Consider the following 18,232-nt stretch of genomic DNA (forward strand, 5'->3'; position numbering starts at 1 on the left):
TATGCCGTGAGCTCCCTTTGCTTCCTTCCTAGATTTGTAGCCACTGGAGGCATCTTATCACCATGTTTGTTTCCACATCTGTTGTCAGTGTTCTCCCCAGGATGCGGCTGGAGGGGGTTATGCTGACCTGCGTCCCTGCTGCATGCCCAGCTCAGCCCAGCACCTGCCCCTTCGTGAGCACCCAAAGTAACCCTTCAACACCTGAGTCAATGAGAATCATCCACTGTGTGCTTACTGTATGCCAGGCACTGTATCGGCACTTGGGATAATCAGGGAACAAAACAGACAAAGCCCTGCTCTCAGAAGCCCTTTCTAGCAGGGGAGAGACCGTTGATAACTGAGACCCACGAGCAAACGCAGAGTGAGGTAAGAGGGGAAAAGGGTCGTGTAGAAAATGGAGCCGGGATCGTGCTGGGTTGCACAGTGAGGCGTGTAACTGAACATGGTGGTCAGGGAAGGCCTCACTGGAGCCAAGAGTTGAAGGTGATGGAGGCATAACCACGCAGAATCCTGGCGGACAGAGGGGACAAGCTGGTGCCTGGCAGGTCTGAGGAATGTCAAGGGGACCACTGTCACTGTCACCAGGGAAAGGAGTGGGGTCTCTTTGGGGTGAGAAATCTTTAAAAAGCTAAAAAAAAAAAGAAAAGAAAACCACCTGCTGGAGCAACTCGCAGGTAAACCACACCTGCAGAGATGGCACAGTGCCTGGCACATAGTAGGTACTCAATAAATTAAAGAATGGATACAGAGCAGTTAAAAGTCAAATTGCAGCAATGCTCCAGCCAAAAAGCTGGACAAAATATTTTTCAAAATCTTAAAAGCATCAAGTAGGTAACATAATAGTGATGAAAAACTGATCGGTAAAGACGTTTGGGAGGGTGACAGCAACATTTATGCTGCTTTTGCCTCTGGGTATGTCGCGAGGAGGGAATAAAAAGCAATTTGCAGTCACTTCCCAAGTGGGACCCAATGGCCGCTGTCGGGGTCGGCGTGCCCCGTGGATAGTGTGCTCATCGCTGGTTCATTTCACTACTAGCAGGTCCTGGTGAGCCTGCAGGCCACAGGGAAGCCTCCTCAGCTTCCGCAAGGAGGTTCAGGTCCACGGAAGGAGGTCAGCAGGGAGCACCGCTGGCGGGCTGATGCGAACGGAGTGAGGCTGCCTGGAAAAGCCCTGCAGCCGACAGTTTGTGAAGCTTTCAGGAAAGACAAGCTGGGAAACGGCAGGGAGATCCTTAGGAGAGAAGCCCAAAGAGCAAGGCCTAGGATTCCGAAGGACTAGAAATTATTCTCCCTGACTCCCAGAAAATGCCCTTAGAAAACCAAACAAAGCGAAAGCTAATTTCCCACCCCCTGCAGTGTGACTCGGGGCGAGCTGCGGCCTGCCATGGCCCAGTCACGGTCACCCCACCCGCCCTGGAGGTCTGACAGCTGCCGGACCTCGTGTCCAACACGTGGCAGAGACAGAATGCATGGTGGTAATTAAAAAAAAATAGAATCGCCCTGGCCGGTTTGGCTCAGCAGTTAGAGCACCGGCCCGCGGACCAGAGAGTCCCGGGTTCTGTTCCCGCTGAGGGCACGTACCTCAGTTGCAGTTTGTTCCTGGCCCCAGTTGGGGTCGTGTGAGTGGTAGCCACTCGATGTGTCTCTCTCACATGGATATTTCTCTCTCTCTCTTCCTCCTTCTCTCCCTCCTGCTCTACCTGAAGATAAAAATGCAAAAAAGTGTCCTTGGGTAAGGATAAAAAGAAAATTTTAAAAAAGAGAATTGACTACTTAAAAAAATTCTTGCGTGGTTCAAGGAGGAAAGACCCTGAATCTGGAGAGAACAGGATGAGCAATTCAGCAATACACCTTTCTGTCTGTACTAGTGGGCAGAGGCCTCGAACGTGGGACAGTGGTTTTATAAATTATCTGCTGCGGGTTCTTCTTAGAAACTCCCAGCGGCCGCAGGCAGCTCTGATGCTGTGAGAACAGAGAGGGTCTGTGGAGCGGGGCCTCTAGTAAGAAAAAACAAACTAGGTCTGGGACCTGCTTCTGCGAACTCGCTTCTCTTGGCCTCAGTGGCCTGCCTCTTGGAGTCTGGCTGTGATGAGCCCCCCAAGGAGCCCATGGCACCTGGGAAAGTGTGAGGGGGTCTGGCCGGCAGGTCTGACTCTGCACTGGGGGGAGCAGAGGAAATCAGGAGTTGACTCAGTGACGTTGACACCATCATCTCTGAAAAGGTCGGAGATCCAGCACCTTCCCCAGGAAACTTGATTTCACACAACTAAGAAGGCCCTTGATAATGCGAAGTAAGTGCATGAATGACATCAGGCCACAGGCTCATGGCTCTCCCCCACCTCGAGACCCCATCACCCCGAGGAGAGACCAGAGGAAATCCAGCCACCCACTTCTGGGCTTGGCAACCTGAAAGCCATTATTGAGACAAGCAGGGTCAGAGCCCACCCACTGTGTCTCATCTGACAGATGGACTGCCCTCAGCAGCCTCCCAGCCACCCCACGGCACCAATGGGCACTCCTGTTGGAGGAGGAGTTTTCCTGCTTGAAAACTGCAGCCAGCGTTGGCTCATGGACGGTACCAGGCGTGCCGCCCTGGTGCGGACGCTGATGGTGGGACAATGTGTGTGTTCAGGGAGGGCGTACATGGGAACTCTGGGCTTTCCACTCAATTTTGCTATGCACTAAAAAGTGCTCTGAAAATTAATGTTAACGTCTTAAAACCCCGAACTGGAGCCAACTGGAATCCACCCGGGTGGGGATGGGGACAGGAGGAGCAGCTCTTGCTTTAAGAGTGGTGCCTTCTGAGGATCCTGTGCACACAACCTGCAGATGTGGGCACTGCGAAGCCTAGAATGAGACACTCTACGAGGGAACCGGTGGCATTCAGACGGGGTGGGGGATGGGGAGTCGGGGAGCCAGCAGGTGAGACATGGCGAAGCGTGATAGGTGGGGACGGGAGAGGACCCAAGGGCCTGAATGTCCTGTACTCAGTGGTGCCGACTTGGGGACCCACCTGGGGGGCCGTCCGGACCCGCTCTGTTGGCAGAGCTCTGCAGCGCGGCCAGCCGGCTCCTCACGCTGCGGAGGCCCTCGGCGAAGCGGCTCTCCTGGACCTTCAGCAGCTGCTGCAGCTGGCGGACGGCCGTGAGCACCTGCTGCTTGTTGAGGCAGCTCTGGGGACAGATCACCGCCACCACCCATTATGGCTGGCTCGCTCGCTCTGGGCTTCCAGAAGCCACCCAGACCCCTGGCCCAATGGGTGATGTGAGAGTGACCTCATGGGCATCCTTCCCTGCCCAGAGTTCCCGCTGGACCAAATGACACCCCAACCGCATGTATCAGCCCCGGTTTGCCCTTCAACACAAGCAAAACTCCCATCTTCAGAGCAAAGGGCAAAACTGATGATGCTACAGGACTGGGTGGGCGGACAGTGATTTGTACCCAAAGTGCCTTATATTCAGTAGCTTTTACTGTAAGACTTCCCCAGCTTTTCGCACTGAATTAACGCTCAGAATCTGGACCTTGGTGAACTTTTTCTTTCTCCCTTGGACTTTTTCAAAGCAGGTGGGCGATACGACCTATAAAACAGGCAGACAGGAATGCTCCGTGGTTCCCGTGCTTTAAAAAATGCAACAGGGCAAATGAAAAAAACAAAAAAAACTCAAGAGAGTTAAAGAAGCATTCAACAAAAGTCAATGCCCAGTTCTGATGATGTTTTAAAAGTTTTCAAAACAGGAAAAGGAGGCTTGTGCTCTTCATGATAAAGACTAACTTAAAGCAACACCCAGCATCATACTTGGTGATAAAGGTTTTCAAGTTCCTGATCTCAGTTGCTGTAGGGGCCAGGATGTGAGAGAGGGGGAGGGGGAGGGCGGTAAATACGGGGTGGTGACAGGGCCTCAGCCCTCGGGGCTCACCTGGGGACTGTGTGTTACCTCTGCGTGTCCGCGTCTGACCTGACTCGTTACCTGCATGGAACAAAGAACATTAAGAAGAGGTTGACAGTGTTCTATAGGGACAGACTAATGGATCATTTTTTCATTTTATTTTCATGCTTATTTTTTTCCTATAATTTAAGCTTTTTCTAACAGGGCAGCAGGGCGGCTGGGAGTCACGGGGCTTGCAGCCTGGCCACCGCGGTGGAAACAGAGTCACCACCGCTCTCCCAGGGAGGCTGCCAGGCCACTGCACCTCCGAGGTTCTGCCAAACAGATGACTCACCAGCCTCATTCAATGGGCGCTTTTGACAAAGCTGAATCCCCAGTTAACCCACAGGGCATCCTTGGCTCCATCCCCCTTGACCAAGGCCTGAATGTTGGGAAGAGCTTTGCTTGTTTCCTTCTTCCTCCCCCTCGTGTCCTTCCCACTCAGGCCTGGGGCACCCTGGCAGCGGCCTCCTGCAGCCCCCTACCTGCCCGGCACTGCACAGCCATCCCGCCCAGCCCTCATTTCCCACACCCACGTCCCCTCCCTTAAAAAAAGACCTTTTATAGATGGCATCATGGCTTGTGTGTGATTTACATTTGTGAAGTTCACAATTTACAAAGCTGGAGTAAGCCTGTGAACTGTGAGGAAGGTTTGGGATTGAGTCTTTCACAGATGAAGATACAGAGGCTGAAAGTCAAGCAGCTTCCCCAGACCCTGGGGCTTAGGAGCTGCGGAGCCAGGCTGAAGCCTGCTGGCTCCCATCCCGGCCACTCTGAGCCGCCAGGGACCCTCTGCACGGCCTACTGTCCTGTCTCATCTGTTCCCCACAGCCCCCTGGACAGTGAGTGACCTTGACGCATTTGCATTACGAACTGGTAACTTGATGACAAGCAAAATACCCCACAGGAGTGAATGTCTAACTTTTTTGCACATTTCGGGCTGGGCAGCACTGATGGTGGAGCTGGAAGTGGAGAGGGAGCGGAGCGACATCTCTCCGCACATTGAGCCGAGGGAGCGGCTGCCTCCTTCGCTGGGAGAGGGCTCGCTGGGCCCAGGCTGCGGCCAGGGACGGAGAAGGGCTGTTTTGAAGTTGGGGAGAGAAGGTCGGTGCCAAGATCTCTGCTGAGAAGCTGGGGGTGGTATGGAGCCCCAGGAAGTAGAGAAAGGAATGGAGCCTGTGTGGAGGGAAATAGACCCAGCAGCCAAGTGTGTTTAACCCCAGTGTAAGTCCAGGCAAAACTATCCTGGGTCTAGAGACACTTCCTGGGAGCCTTCTTAGCACCCGCGCCTTGGAAAAGGAGCAGCAGCTGCTTCCCCCTTCCTGAGTGCTCACTAGGGGTGAGATGGGCTCCTTCAGTCATAACGGAAAACCCTTCAGACCAAGCACACGTAGGCCACATCCCAGGTGAGGAGGCAGAGGGGACAGTTGTGGGTACACTTGCTGAGGGAATGTTGGGAAGCCCTGGCCCATTCATTCCTGCCTCCAACCTCGAGAGGGTGGTGCTAACAGAACACGGTGGCTGAAAGAAGATCCTTGTGAGCCCAGAAAAAAATCCATGCACAGGGGGTCAATTATTGATGACAGGGGAGCCAGGAATATACAATGGTGATGGGAAAACAGGGCAGCCACACACCGAAGAATGAAACAGGACCCCTATCTAATGCTATATGCAAAAATCAACTCAAATTGGACTGAAGACTTAAATATAAGACATGAAACCATAAAACGCCTAGAAGAAAACACAGGTAGTAAGCTCCTTGACACCAGTCTTGGTGATGATTTTTTGGATTTCACACCAAAAGCAAAATAAACAAGAAGGACCACATCAAACTAAAAAGCTATTGCACAACAAAAGAAACCATCAACCAGATGAAAAGAAAACCTACTGAATGGGAGAAAATATTTGCAAATAATATATGACACAAAGGATTAATACTAAAAATATATAAATAACTCATAACAACTCAACAGCAAAGAAACACAAACAATCCTATTAAAAAATGGGCAGAGGATCTAGATAGGCATTTTCCCAAAGAGGACATACAGATAAACAACAGGTACATGAAAAGGTGTGCAACATCACTAATCTTCAGGGAAATGCAAATTAAAACCACAATGAGATATCACCTCACACCTGTCAGAATGGCTATTGTCAATAAATCAACAAACAAGCGTTGGTGAGCATTTAGAGAGAAGGGAACCCTCTCACCCTGTTGATGGGAATACAGATTGTGCAGCACTGTGGAAAGCAGTATGGATATTCCTCAAAAAACTGAAAATACAGCCGTGGCGGTGTGGCTCACTTGGTTGGGCATCATCCCGACGCACCAAAAGGTTGCCTGTTTGATTCCTGGTCAGGGCATGTGCCAGGGTTTCCGGCTCGATCCCCAGCAGGAGGCAGGCAGGAGGCAGCTGACTGACGTTTCCTTCTCACATGGATGTTTCTCTCTCTCCATCTCCTTCACCTCTCTCTAAATATCAATTTAAAAACATTTTTAAAATAACACATACGACTACTTTATGATCCAGCAATTCCACTTCTGGGTATTTATCTGAAGAAAATGAAAACACTAATTAAAAATGATATATGTACTCTTATGTTCACTACAGCATTCTTTTCTTTTTTTAAAAATTGGTTTTTAGAGAGAGAAAAACATTGATGTAAGAGAGAAACATCCTACTAGGGATCAAGTCTACAACCTGGGCATGTGCCCTGACCAGGAATTGAACTGGTAACCTTTCCATGCACAGCAAGGATCCCAATCACCTGAGCCTCGCTGGCCAGGGCTATCGCATTATTTTCAATAGTTGAGATATATACATATACATATACATATACATATACATATACATATACATATACATAGACATGCGTATACGTATACGTGAGCGCGCGCGCGCGTGCACACACACACACACACACACACACAATTCAGCCATAAAGAAGGAAGAAAATTCTGCCAAGTCTGCCATTTGCAACAACATGCATGAACCTTAGGGCATTACGCTAAGTGAATTTAGTCAGACAAAGACAAATACTGTATGATCTTCCTCATATGTGGAATGTAAAAAACTAAACCCATGGGTACAGAGAACAGACTGGTGGTTGCCAAAGGCCAGGGCTGGGGGGTAGTGAAAATAGTTGAAGGTGATCAAAAGATAAAGGCTCCAGGTATAAGCCCTGGGGACCTGATGTACAACAGGGTGACTGGAGTCAGCAAGGCTGGATTGTGTGTTTGAAAGCTGCTAAGAGAGTAGACCATAAAAATTCTCATCACAAGAAAAACACAGTTTGTAATTATGTGAGGTGATGGATGTGAACTAGACCTACTGTGGTGATCATTTCACAGTATATACAGACATTGAATCACTATGCTGTACACCTGAAACTAATATAATGTTGTATGTCAATTATAGCTCAATAAAACTAGAACAAAATTGAAAATCCCCAGGAGGAAAGGAAAAAAAAGGAAGATTCCTGTGGTCTTGGCAAGCCAGCACGCTGGAACCAGGCCAGGTGTCAGGGCAACAGAGCGGTTTCGTGCCTGGGGACGCCGCACACCGCATTTGATGAGTAAGCTGCAGCTGCTATTATGAGGGTGGCTTATTGATCCCAAGTGCTCAATGGAGCCCTTGGGAGCCATGCTCAGAATCTGTCACCTGCCGTCAGACCTGGGTGCAGGAGTAACGCTTCATCTTCAGAGCTAGGTGAAGAGTCAGGTACTCAAGAGGTCTCCATTATAAGCACGAATGGGGTTGTGGAGGGGCCCTGAAGACCTGAGTGTGTCCCCTTTTCAAACTGAGAAGGCTTTATCATTTCCCTTGATCACAGAGCATACTCCCTACAAAACATCAAAACAAAGAATAAATCCCGTGACCAGAGACACCACGGCTAACTGCTGTTGGTTTCCACTTTCGATGGGACACACACCACAGTCATTTTCATATGCTGGACCACAGGACATGACAGGGGGCTCTGGCATCGTTTCACACCAGCAAGCAGAGCAGCTTGTCGGACCCGGGCCTGGATTTCAGTTCTGTTCCTCTGTGCTCTTTTCAGTCTGGCGAGGGGCTCCTTGCTCCCTCCATCCGTCTGCCCACTGACCTCCCATCTCCTGCTCTGGGCCAGGAGAAGCCCGGCCTGAAAACAAACCATTTCCTTCTTTGCAAATGTAGCTTGTTGAGGTCAGCTGAGGGACTGCAGGGGCTTCCGAGGCTCGGGGACAGGAAGCAAGTGGACCCTCAGGGGTCACCACCTGCATTTTAGCCTGGCCCTGCCACAGCAAAGGGCTGGCTTCAGATGGTCCCTTCCCATCTCAGGGGCCAGACCCCGGCTGTATAAACCAACTGAGGGTCCACCCGCCCTTCCTGAGCTCACCTCCCCCTTGAGCAAAGGCTCCCAGGGGCTGTGATTGGGTAAAGGTCACGCCCACCACCTGGGAGGAAGGGCGTGTCCCGGAGGCTGAGTGAGGAAGGTAGGTGTCGGGGGCCCCCACCTCCACAAACTTCTTCCAGGGCTCTCGAAGGATCCTCATTTTAAATATATTTTTTAAAGAGATCCCCTCCTATGGAGGAGGTTTCCATCCCTTCAAAGCCTGGCTCCCCATCTGGCTCATGCCATTGATGATACATGATGAAAAATAGTTTCCATTTCTTTGAATTAAAAACTTATTCAAAATGGAACCAAGAAAGGACATTCAGTGAAAGCCTTCCATCTTTGAGGGGGAGAAAAATCTAGATTTACCATTTCTGTCATCAGACTTTTAAAGGGATGGGCACCTGGTCTACCTGGACACCAGCAGCAGTGTTTGCAGCCCCTGAACCAGTGAGAGAAGCAACAATGAAGTCACCCATCCAGCAGAGATGGTTCTGGAACATAGGCCCGTGCTGAGAACTGGGAGGGCGGGGGCTGGTCCCAAGGCCCTTGGGAGCCACGAGGCCACAGAACTTCACTCCATCCACCTCACAGCACCCCCCCGGGAAGATCGACTGCATCTTCCCCCAGCGCTTTTGCTCACCACACCCACTGGGTGCTCCCTTTCTCTGAGCCGAGCCGGCCCAGTGGAGGTGACCCTCCAGAGCCATTGCCTACCCAAGACCCTGCCTGCTGGCCCGGGGGCAGATGAGACAAAGACGATGTGTGTCCCCGCGCCAGCTCACCCTGTCATCTTGCCAGAACTTGGTGGGCCTGACCCCTCCCATCCTGTCCAGGCCTCCTGGACTTTTGGACTCAATGTCTACATAAAGTTTAAGACAGAGTCTGCTCTGAAGGCACCAAAGGGGCTAGGTAAAGCTCCAGGGGTGTGTGGGGTGCATGGAGAGAAACTCGAGGTTTTTGTCTCACGTGACCTGACTCCATGGTCTTCTCACAGTGACAGTCTTAGAACAGAGGCTCTTTCTGAGTGCCACCCCAGGGACAGTAGAGCCCCTTGACCCCTGAAGTGACCACGGATGGCCCCGCAGACCTTGAGGGGCCATCTCCTGAGCTGGTTTGCCCTGAGCCACAGCTTTGTGTCCTGTCAGCACTTTGCTCCTGGGAACACAGATGTTTTGGTGCCGTTAGGTCTGAGAGCGGACCGCGCGCACTTGCCGAGTGTGTGCCTGCTGGCCGAGGCTCCTGGCATCTGAGTCATGTCGAATCTGCGCGTGTTTTTCCCCAGAAGTTATTTCCATTCGAGTCGGAGGTGGGTTCTGACTCCCTCATCTTCTCCCGTCCCAGTGGCCTCTGCCCAGTACTCACATGGGTGAGGGCAGAAAGTGGGTGCTCCTGGGGGAAGGCCCTGTGGTCGTCGATTCCCAGAGAAACAGAACCAAGAGGACGTATGGCACACGCTTACGTCTGAGACAGAGTGAGGCAGAGAGTTTGCTGGAAGGACCTGGCTCGCACGGCTGGGGGGGCTGCGAGCCGACAGTGAGCCGGCCACAGGGCAGCGCAGGCTGGAGACGGGGAGAGCGGAGGCTGCAGCTGAGCCCCGGGCGTGGGGAGGAGAGATCCTGCTCCTCCGATGGCGGTCTTTTGCACAGAGACCCAGGCACATTATGGAGGGCAACCTGCTTTATGATTTAATGCTGATCATGGCTATAAATGACCTTCACAGCAACTGCTACACTGGTGTGTGACTAATTATCTGGGTGCCGTGGCACAAAATTAACCATCTCCTTCAGCCAGAGCCTCCTTCTTGGGTCTGGGCCTGGGGTGCTAGGGCATTTTGGGTTTTTCCAATCCTCACTGCCCATAAGTGTATATTTATGCCCAAGTCCCCTTCTGGTCTATTTTTTACAATGGCCACCGGAGTGGTGACAGCAGTGGGTGCCAAGAGCTGGCACTGTGGCCACACTTCACGCGTCACTCATGAGATGCTCACGTCAACCACGGGATGTGGCACCATTATTGTGCCCACTTCACAGGCAGGGAGCCAAGTAGTCACCGCGACACATCCCAGACTTAAACCCCAGTGCACCTGCTCCAGACCCTGATGTGACAGGATGGCTGGGCCCACTCTAAAGGGGTCCTTGGGGACCCTCAGGAGCCCACCTCCTGATGCTCCCTTCAGAGCACCCCGGGCTCCCTGACGGTCACATCTGGTCTCCTCGCCCCAGCCCCTCTGCTGGCCTGAGGGCAGCACACAAACAGCAGACGACTGTGAACCCTCACCCACCCCCAGCCCACGAGGATCTCGCGCTCTAGACGCCCAGGCGGGTGAAGCAGCAAACAGACGGCGAGCGAGGAGCAGGAAGGCAGCAGTGTGAGCCCAGGGCGGCCCCGCCCCCTGCCCAGACCACCTGGTTCTCACCCGCCTGCTGCCAGCTCCCTGGGCAGTGGCCTCGTTCACCTGCACACCTGAGGCGCCTTTAAATGCGTCGGCGTTACCTTCAGTCACCGTCTCCCCGATGCCCGTCCATTCGGAGGGCGTTCACCCGTGGGAACCAGGGTGGGGGACTCTGAGAAGACCTCATTTGTTGGTGGCCCCTCTGAGTCCCCCACTGTCCCCCCACACACACAGACCCTCCGGGGAGCCTTGGCTCTGGTGCGGCTGTTTCAGTGTGCACACACGTGTGTGCATCCACACATGGCCCATGTTCACGTTGCGTGTGAAAGCCAACATCTGGATTGGCGAGGGCCGGATCTTCTGCGGGGCTCTGAGGAGGTGGGGGAGGTGGGGGTGAGGGGGGGAGGGCCTGGGCCTGGCAGGAAGCGTGGGCAAACCCCAACCATGCTGTGCGTTTGGCCATGGCTTGGGCTCTGGGCCTGGAGTCCTTATTCTTAGAGTAACCAGCCTGGGGCTGTGAAGGCTAAAAACGAGTGGTGCATTCAGACTGTCCTACACTCTCCAGAGGAAACCCCGTGTTTCTGGGTGTGACGGAAACTGTCCTGTCCTGGACCACGGCTTCTGCGTCCCACTGCTCTGCACGTCCTCACTGTCCTTCCCAGGCTCTCTGAGGTCCCAGGCCAGAGGCATCCCTTCCGGTGCAGACCCCCCCAGCCCCCCACCCAGGACAGCGAGGTGTACGCCTCCCTGTGGAGCTGGCCGTGTACTCGTTCCTGCTGATGCTGAAAAACTTGGCAGCCCCAACAACACAGAGTATTACTTCCCAGTCTGAGCTCAGGAGTCCGACGTAGGTTATACTGGGCTAAAATCAAGGCAAGATCCCCAGGTTTCGGGGGATGAGAACACAGGTATCTCTGGAAGGGCACTATTCTGCCCACAGAGCCGTGCGGCTGAGCCCTGCCACCTCCACCTGTGCCCAGGTCGAGCCACACCTCTCTCTCTCCTCACACACACACACACCCCGTATCTCCCTTCGCTGTCACCTAATACAATAATGTGAGCACCCTCTGGGAAACCGAGAAACTCCAGACAGGGCTGTGAGTCCCAGTCCCAGGACGGGGTCTGTATTAGCCACACTGTCTGGTTTCTGTGTCTGATGTCTTGGCATCTGGGGCCTTGTGGACCCGGCCAGCCCATTGCTAGAGCTACCGGACATCTGAACACCCTCCCTGCCCCCAGCACCCCTTTTACATGCAAACCAGCCCGTCCACAGCCCATTCTTCTGCCTTTTCTGCTCTTACAGTCGTGAGACGCCAACACATACAGGGTATTTGGACCCCTTTGTTTCTCCATACACCTCAGCAAACTTATTTCCACCTCAGGGCCTTTGCACTGGCTGTTTCCTCTGCCCAGAAAATCTGCCCCTGGTCCTGGAAAGTCAGGCTCCCGTCTTTCCACCTCCACTAGGAGCCCCGTTCTCAGAGTCCTGACCTGCTTATCGAGTACACAGCACCCCATTCCAGTTGTTTGCTTTTGAAATTATTTATTTGTTAAAATGTTTTCATTAATTTTTTAGGGAGAGAGAGAGATAGAAACATCAATGTGAGAGAAGCTGCCTTCTCCACGACCCCCACTGGGGATCGAGCCTGAAACCCGGGCATGTACCCCGACTAGGACTTGAACCGGACCTCTCAGTCCATGGGACAACCTCAATCCACTGAGCCACATCAGCCAGGATCCCTTTTTATAAAAAAATATGTTTTTATTGATTTCACAGAGAGGAAGGGAGAGGGGAGAGAGATAGAAACATTGATAAGAGACAAGAGACATCCATCAGCTGCCCCCTGCACACCTCTACTGGAGATCAAGCTCGAAACCTCAGTGTGTGCTCTGACTGGGAGTCAAAGCAGCAACTTCCTGGTGCTCAACCAGCTGAGTCGCACTGACCAGACCCTTTGATACTTATCAGGTTTATGTTTTTGTTGTTATTAATCCTCTCTCAAAAATATTTTTCTATTGATTTTTAGATAGAGTGGAAGGGATGAAGAGAGAGAGAGAGAAAAACATCGATGTGAAAGAGACGCATTGATTGGTTGCCTCTCACATGACTCCAATGGGGGCTGGGGATCGAACCTGCAACCCAAGTACATGCCCTTGATCGGGAACCGAACCTGCAATTTTTGGGTTTGCAGGCTGATGCTCTAACGCTGAGCCAAACCGACCAGGGCTCAAGTTTATGTTTTTCTCTCCCTGCTTGGTAGCTACGTGACAGCAGGGCCAGGGTCTGCCTTACCTTCCCTCCTCACATGAACAAAGCACTCACTGTAGCCCGGGTTCTCTAAAGGACATTCATTTCCTTCTTCGTAGGACCCCATGAGAGGGGCATGTCTATTATCCCCACTGGTCAGAGCAGAAAACTGAGTCACAAGAGGCAGGAACTTGCCTCAGGTCCCTCAGCCAGGAAGGGAGGGGCCAGGACAGGACCAGGCACTGGGCACCTTCTCCACGTGCTGCACTGCCTTTCAGGCCCAGAGCAGGACCAGGCGGAGAGCAGGAGTCTCAGGACATAGGCGTTGAATGAGCTCAGCATCTAACTTGCTAGACTCCTTCTGGGAGGGAAAAGTCTCTAATTATTATATCAGAGAAAAGGTCTAAACTGCAGGAGCCCCGAGGTGTACAGGTGATAGCAACATGTTTGCATGTGTTCTCACTACAGTGTAAATGACTGCCTGTGTCTGGTGCTTCTCTGCAAGCAGCCATTCTTCTCTGCCTCTATTACTACACACACCCTGCTGTGGAGCTCTGGGGCCCTTTCCTTCGCTTCCTGTCAGCCAGGAACCATCCGATTCTCTCAGCACCCTGGCAGCACATCCCCGGGTACCAGTCATGCTTCTGGAGCCCAGACACCCCTGCAGCGATGGGTGAGCAGAGGGAAAGGGCTCTCCTGGGCTGCAGTGCACCTTCCTCTTTGGTGAGGGTCCAGAGGTAACATCAACTCCAGTGAAAAGTGAAACGTCTGAGTCACTGTCCAACCAGGTGGCCACAGTGGACCAAGGGGCAGCTTGGGGACTTCCACCGACTTCCCTGGAATTCCACCGACCTCCGCCCACCCCTCAGTCCTTGATGTGAACTGTCACATCTTAGTCCTAATGGGACACCCAGTCCTCTGGCCTGGCTTCGCTTGGGAGGACTCTGGTGGCCAGACTGCAAGGAGGGCGTACACTCTCCCACATACAGGGACATTAATCATCACTTCCTTGGGGTGCAGATGGGGGGTGTGGGTCTCGTCAAATTATAGGTGCTTGTTTTTTCTTTAATAAAAATGTGTGGAATGGCCTTCTTTTGGGTCCCAGGCAGTTTCTGAGAAGCACAGAAGATGCTGGCAGAGGGTTTGAAAGGATCTAGAAAGGGCTACTGCCCAGGAAGTCTGCCCTGATGGCCCCAGGGCTGCACAGCCCTTACAAAGTCCAGGGCACACCACTGTCCCTATGGGTCAAGGGAGTGACCAGCACAGTCTGGCCTGTGAAGAGTCAGGAGATGAACACTCCTCCTGGGGCAGCTGGCTGGGACGCAGGTCTGGGCAGGCATGTGGGGGGAGAGACAGTGCCCAAAGGTGCAGGGAGCAGCTCCGGAGACCAGGGGGACCTGGAATCAAGTCTGGGGTCCACAGGACCGTCCAGGGTGAGTAGGCCTGGGAGCGCGCTGGGTCCTGACTCAGAGACACCAGGCAGACCAGAGAAACCACAGCGAGATCTCTCAGTTCCCACCTCAACCTCCACCGCCCAAGGCCCTGGGGCCAGAAGCTGCCCCGAGGCAGAGAGAGGCCTCCACTTTCCTCTGCACGCAGGGCCTCCGGTGACAGGACTCAAGTCCCTTCCTAAAGGAGCCAGGGAAAGGTGGAGACGGCTGGAGAAAGCCACCACGCCAGCAAGGCCTCCCTTCGCCCACCCTCGCCCCACTGCACCCTTTTGCCTAGACACAGGGACCTTCGGGGAGCGACTCTCTGGGTCCCTGTGATGGAAGGTTTGCAGAAACAGCCACAGGCCTCCCGCCCCACACCCACACCCTCTGCAAAGAAACTGCCGCTTTTCCCATAAAGAGGGACATCTGTTTCCCCTCCTGGACCTGGGCTGGCCTGTGACTTGCTTTGGCCAACAGGATGCAGTGGAAACCAAGTCCCAGTCCCAGGACGGGGTCTGTATTAGCCACACTGTCTGGTTTCTGTGTCTGATGTCTTGGCATCTGGGGCCTTAGTGACCCGGCCAGCCCATTGCTAGAGCTAGCGGACATCTGAACACCCTCCCTGCCCCCAGCACCCCTTTTACATGCAAACCAGCCCGTCCACAGCCCATTCTTCTGCCTTTTCTGCTCTTACAGTCGTGAGACACCAACACCCCACGCCCACTCACCACAATCCATCCACTCCAAGGTCCCGGCCAGGCACAGACAACCAGGGCAGCCCCCACTGCGACTCTGCTCCATCACGCCCACCAGCCAATCTAGCTTCATTAGCCCCTCACCCTGTCTCAGCCATTCCTTCCCTCCAAACCCCAATAAAACTTTCCCCGTGTTTCCCTCCCTCTCTCTGCCACTGTTGGAGCCTGTGGCCCCGCCGCAGCCTGGCCCTTCCTCCTGGGAGCTGGGAGTGACAAGCTACCTTTTCAAAGGCAGGATCTCCTATCTGTTGGCCTCACCACACCTGGATAAAACCTAAATCCAAGGTCTCTTAAAAAAATTTTTTTTCTTTATTGATTTTGAGAGAGAGAGATAGAAACATCAATGAGCGAGAACAGCGATTGGTTGCCTCCTACATGCCCCCCACTGGGGATCTGGCCCATAACCTGGACATGACGGGGAATTGAACCGGCGACCTTTTGGTACATGGGTCAATGCTCAACTACTGAGTCACACTGGCCGGGCAAGAATCATAAAATTTTAAAATCTACCTGATTTTAAGTCTTCCTATAAAGATACAGTAATCAAGATAGTGGATTATTGGCAGAAATAGACCCATACATGTATGAAGAATTGATTTTTGACAAGGTTGCTAAGGCAATTCACAATCTTTTCAACAAATGGCATTGATACAATTGGAAATTTATACGCAAAAAGTGATTTTCAACATAAACCTCATATTTTACACAAAAATTAACTCAAAATGGATCATAGCTATAAATGTAAAAATATAAAACTATAACAAATTTAGAAGAAAATGTTCACGATCTAGGGTTAGGCAGAGTTTTTAGACTTGACACCAAAAGCATGACAAAAAAAATTTTTTTAAAAATATTTATTTGTTTGTAACTTTTCTTTTCTTTCTTCTCTTTTTTTAAAATCCTCACCCGAGGACATTTTTCCATTTTTTGTTCAGATAGAGTGGGAGGGGGAGAGAGAGAGAGAAACATCGACGTGAAAGGGACACATCGAGTGGCTGCCACCCACACAACCCAACCAGGGCCGGGGACAAACTGCAGCCGAGGTACGTGCCCTTAGCCGGAACTGTACCCGGTTCTCTCTGGACCGCAGGCTGACACTCTAACCGCTAAGCCAAACGGACCAGGGCCAAAAAAAATTTTTTTTAATTGATCAACTGGACTTCATCAAAAGGCAAAACTTTTGCTCTGGGAAAGACGCTGAGACTGGGAGAAAATACCTGCAATTCACATAGCTGAAGAAGGACTAGTATTTAGAATATACAAAGAACATGCAAAACTTAATAAAAGCACAACCAATTTTTAGTTGGGCAGAAAGCCTGAGCAGACACTTCACCCAGTAGACTACCCATATGACAAATAAGCACATGAAAGCTTCCCAAAGTAATTAGTCCTCAAGGAAATGGAAATCCAAACCACAGTGAGATACCCTTGCACACCTATTAGAAAGACCTGGGAACAAACCAACCAGACAGTATTTAGTGCCTGCGCGGATGCAGAGTAACCGGGTCTTTATACCCTGCTGGTGGGAACACAAAATGATACACTGATAGGGGAGACAGTTTAGCAGTTTCTTCCAAAGTTAAACATACACTTACCATATGACTCAACAATCCCACCCCGAGATGTTTACCCAAGAGAAATGAATATTTACATTCGCACAAATTGCCATGTGGGACTGTTCGCAGCAGTTCTATTCATAATCACCCCAAACTGGAACTGTCACCACAGATGTTGTTCAGTTCAGTGGGAGCATTGATCAACAAACTGTGTGTGTCCACACACTGGAATACTGCTCAGCAACAGTAAAAGAACCATATGTGGACTGGGAGCAACATGGAAGAATCTTAACTGCGCTGTGCTAACTGGGAAAACCCAGACCAAAGGCTGTGCACTCTTTGGTTCCGTTCATGTGACAGTGTGGGAAGACAAATTGCAGCATGAAAAACAGATCGGTTTGGGGTGGGTTTGGAACTGTCCTGTATTCTGACTGTGGTGGTGCTCACCACATACAAAATATAGTTCTATGGTTAAAACTGTGGAAATGTACACCAAAAACATTTTTTTAATTGAACTATAAAAGGCAACATTGCAAATGGGAGGAGGCAACCAGAATAATGAAACTCTAATGGTGGAATTTGGAGCTCCATGACATCTGATCACAAAGAGAGGTTTGGGGGAGGGGGGAGCCTTCTCAAACATCACAGACTCCCTCCCCTGCCCTGGGCAAGGAGCATGCTGAGACCCTGAACTCCCTGCTCACCCACGATAGAGGGTTGTTAAATGTTCTCTCTGTCAGAGTGGGTAAAAGTTTTAAGAAAGGGCCCTGACCCATTAGATCCCTGTTCTGCTCAACCTCCCCTCCTTTCCCACAACTACCTGCTCTCCATATTAGCAGGTCACCTGCAAAGTGACTCCTGACAGTTGTGCTGACAAGAGGGACACAAATGGAAAGCCATGGAGAGCAAATGAGACTGTCCATCCCCACGATCACTGCTGCAGACCCTTGCAGAAGCAACCTGCCACTACCCTGTGACATAGATTTGGGTGCACACAAAAAAACAACACAGATATGCATGTGTGCACACATGCACTATCACACATACAACCATGCATTCACACAGACACAAAGACATGCGCGCGCGTGCACACACACACACACACACACACACACACCATATCTCCCTTCGCTGTCACCTAATACAATAATGTGAGCACCCTCTGGGAAACAGAGAAACTCCAGACAGGGCTGTGAGCTGCTATCAGGAGCTCCCATGCCTGTCCCTAGGGGTCCTTGGGTTGTAAGTACCCTGCCCATATCTCTTTGGCAGGAGATGGTCCTATGGGTACAAGTCATTCTCCAAACACTCGCTGAGTCTCCACCAGCCAAGAGTTCTGGCTCATGGCTCATCCTGTGTTCATATCAGGTGAACTCCAGGTATACAAGTTACCTAAGGTCCTTATGAGTCCAATCCTTTGTCCACTCAAATTTTTTCTGCCCTCAGCCCTTTCCTAGGTCCACAGCTTTTAACTCTGAAGGCTGGGGTTCCTCTGAACCCCAGCTGGGTTTCAGGCACCTGCTTGATTAAAATCACTAGGGA

General features: G+C 51.8%; 1 protein-coding gene across 1 annotated transcript in view; it reads right to left on the reverse strand.

The window, feature by feature from the left end:
• Nucleotides 1-18,232, reverse strand: part of FBLN7 (fibulin 7) — a 33,739-nt gene that overhangs the window by 13,251 nt on the left and 2,256 nt on the right. Inside the window, exons 2-3 of the mRNA XM_036263205.1 lie at nt 3,918-3,968; nt 3,014-3,173 (exon numbers count right to left, since the gene is read on the reverse strand). Coding sequence (XP_036119098.1) covers nt 3,014-3,173; nt 3,918-3,968 — 211 coding nt within the window. The remainder of the gene's footprint in view (nt 1-3,013; nt 3,174-3,917; nt 3,969-18,232) is intronic.

The sequence above is a fragment of the Molossus molossus genome, unplaced genomic scaffold (genome assembly GCF_014108415.1).
Source record: "Molossus molossus isolate mMolMol1 unplaced genomic scaffold, mMolMol1.p scaffold_m16_p_15, whole genome shotgun sequence".
Lineage (NCBI taxonomy): Eukaryota > Metazoa > Chordata > Mammalia > Chiroptera > Molossidae > Molossus > Molossus molossus.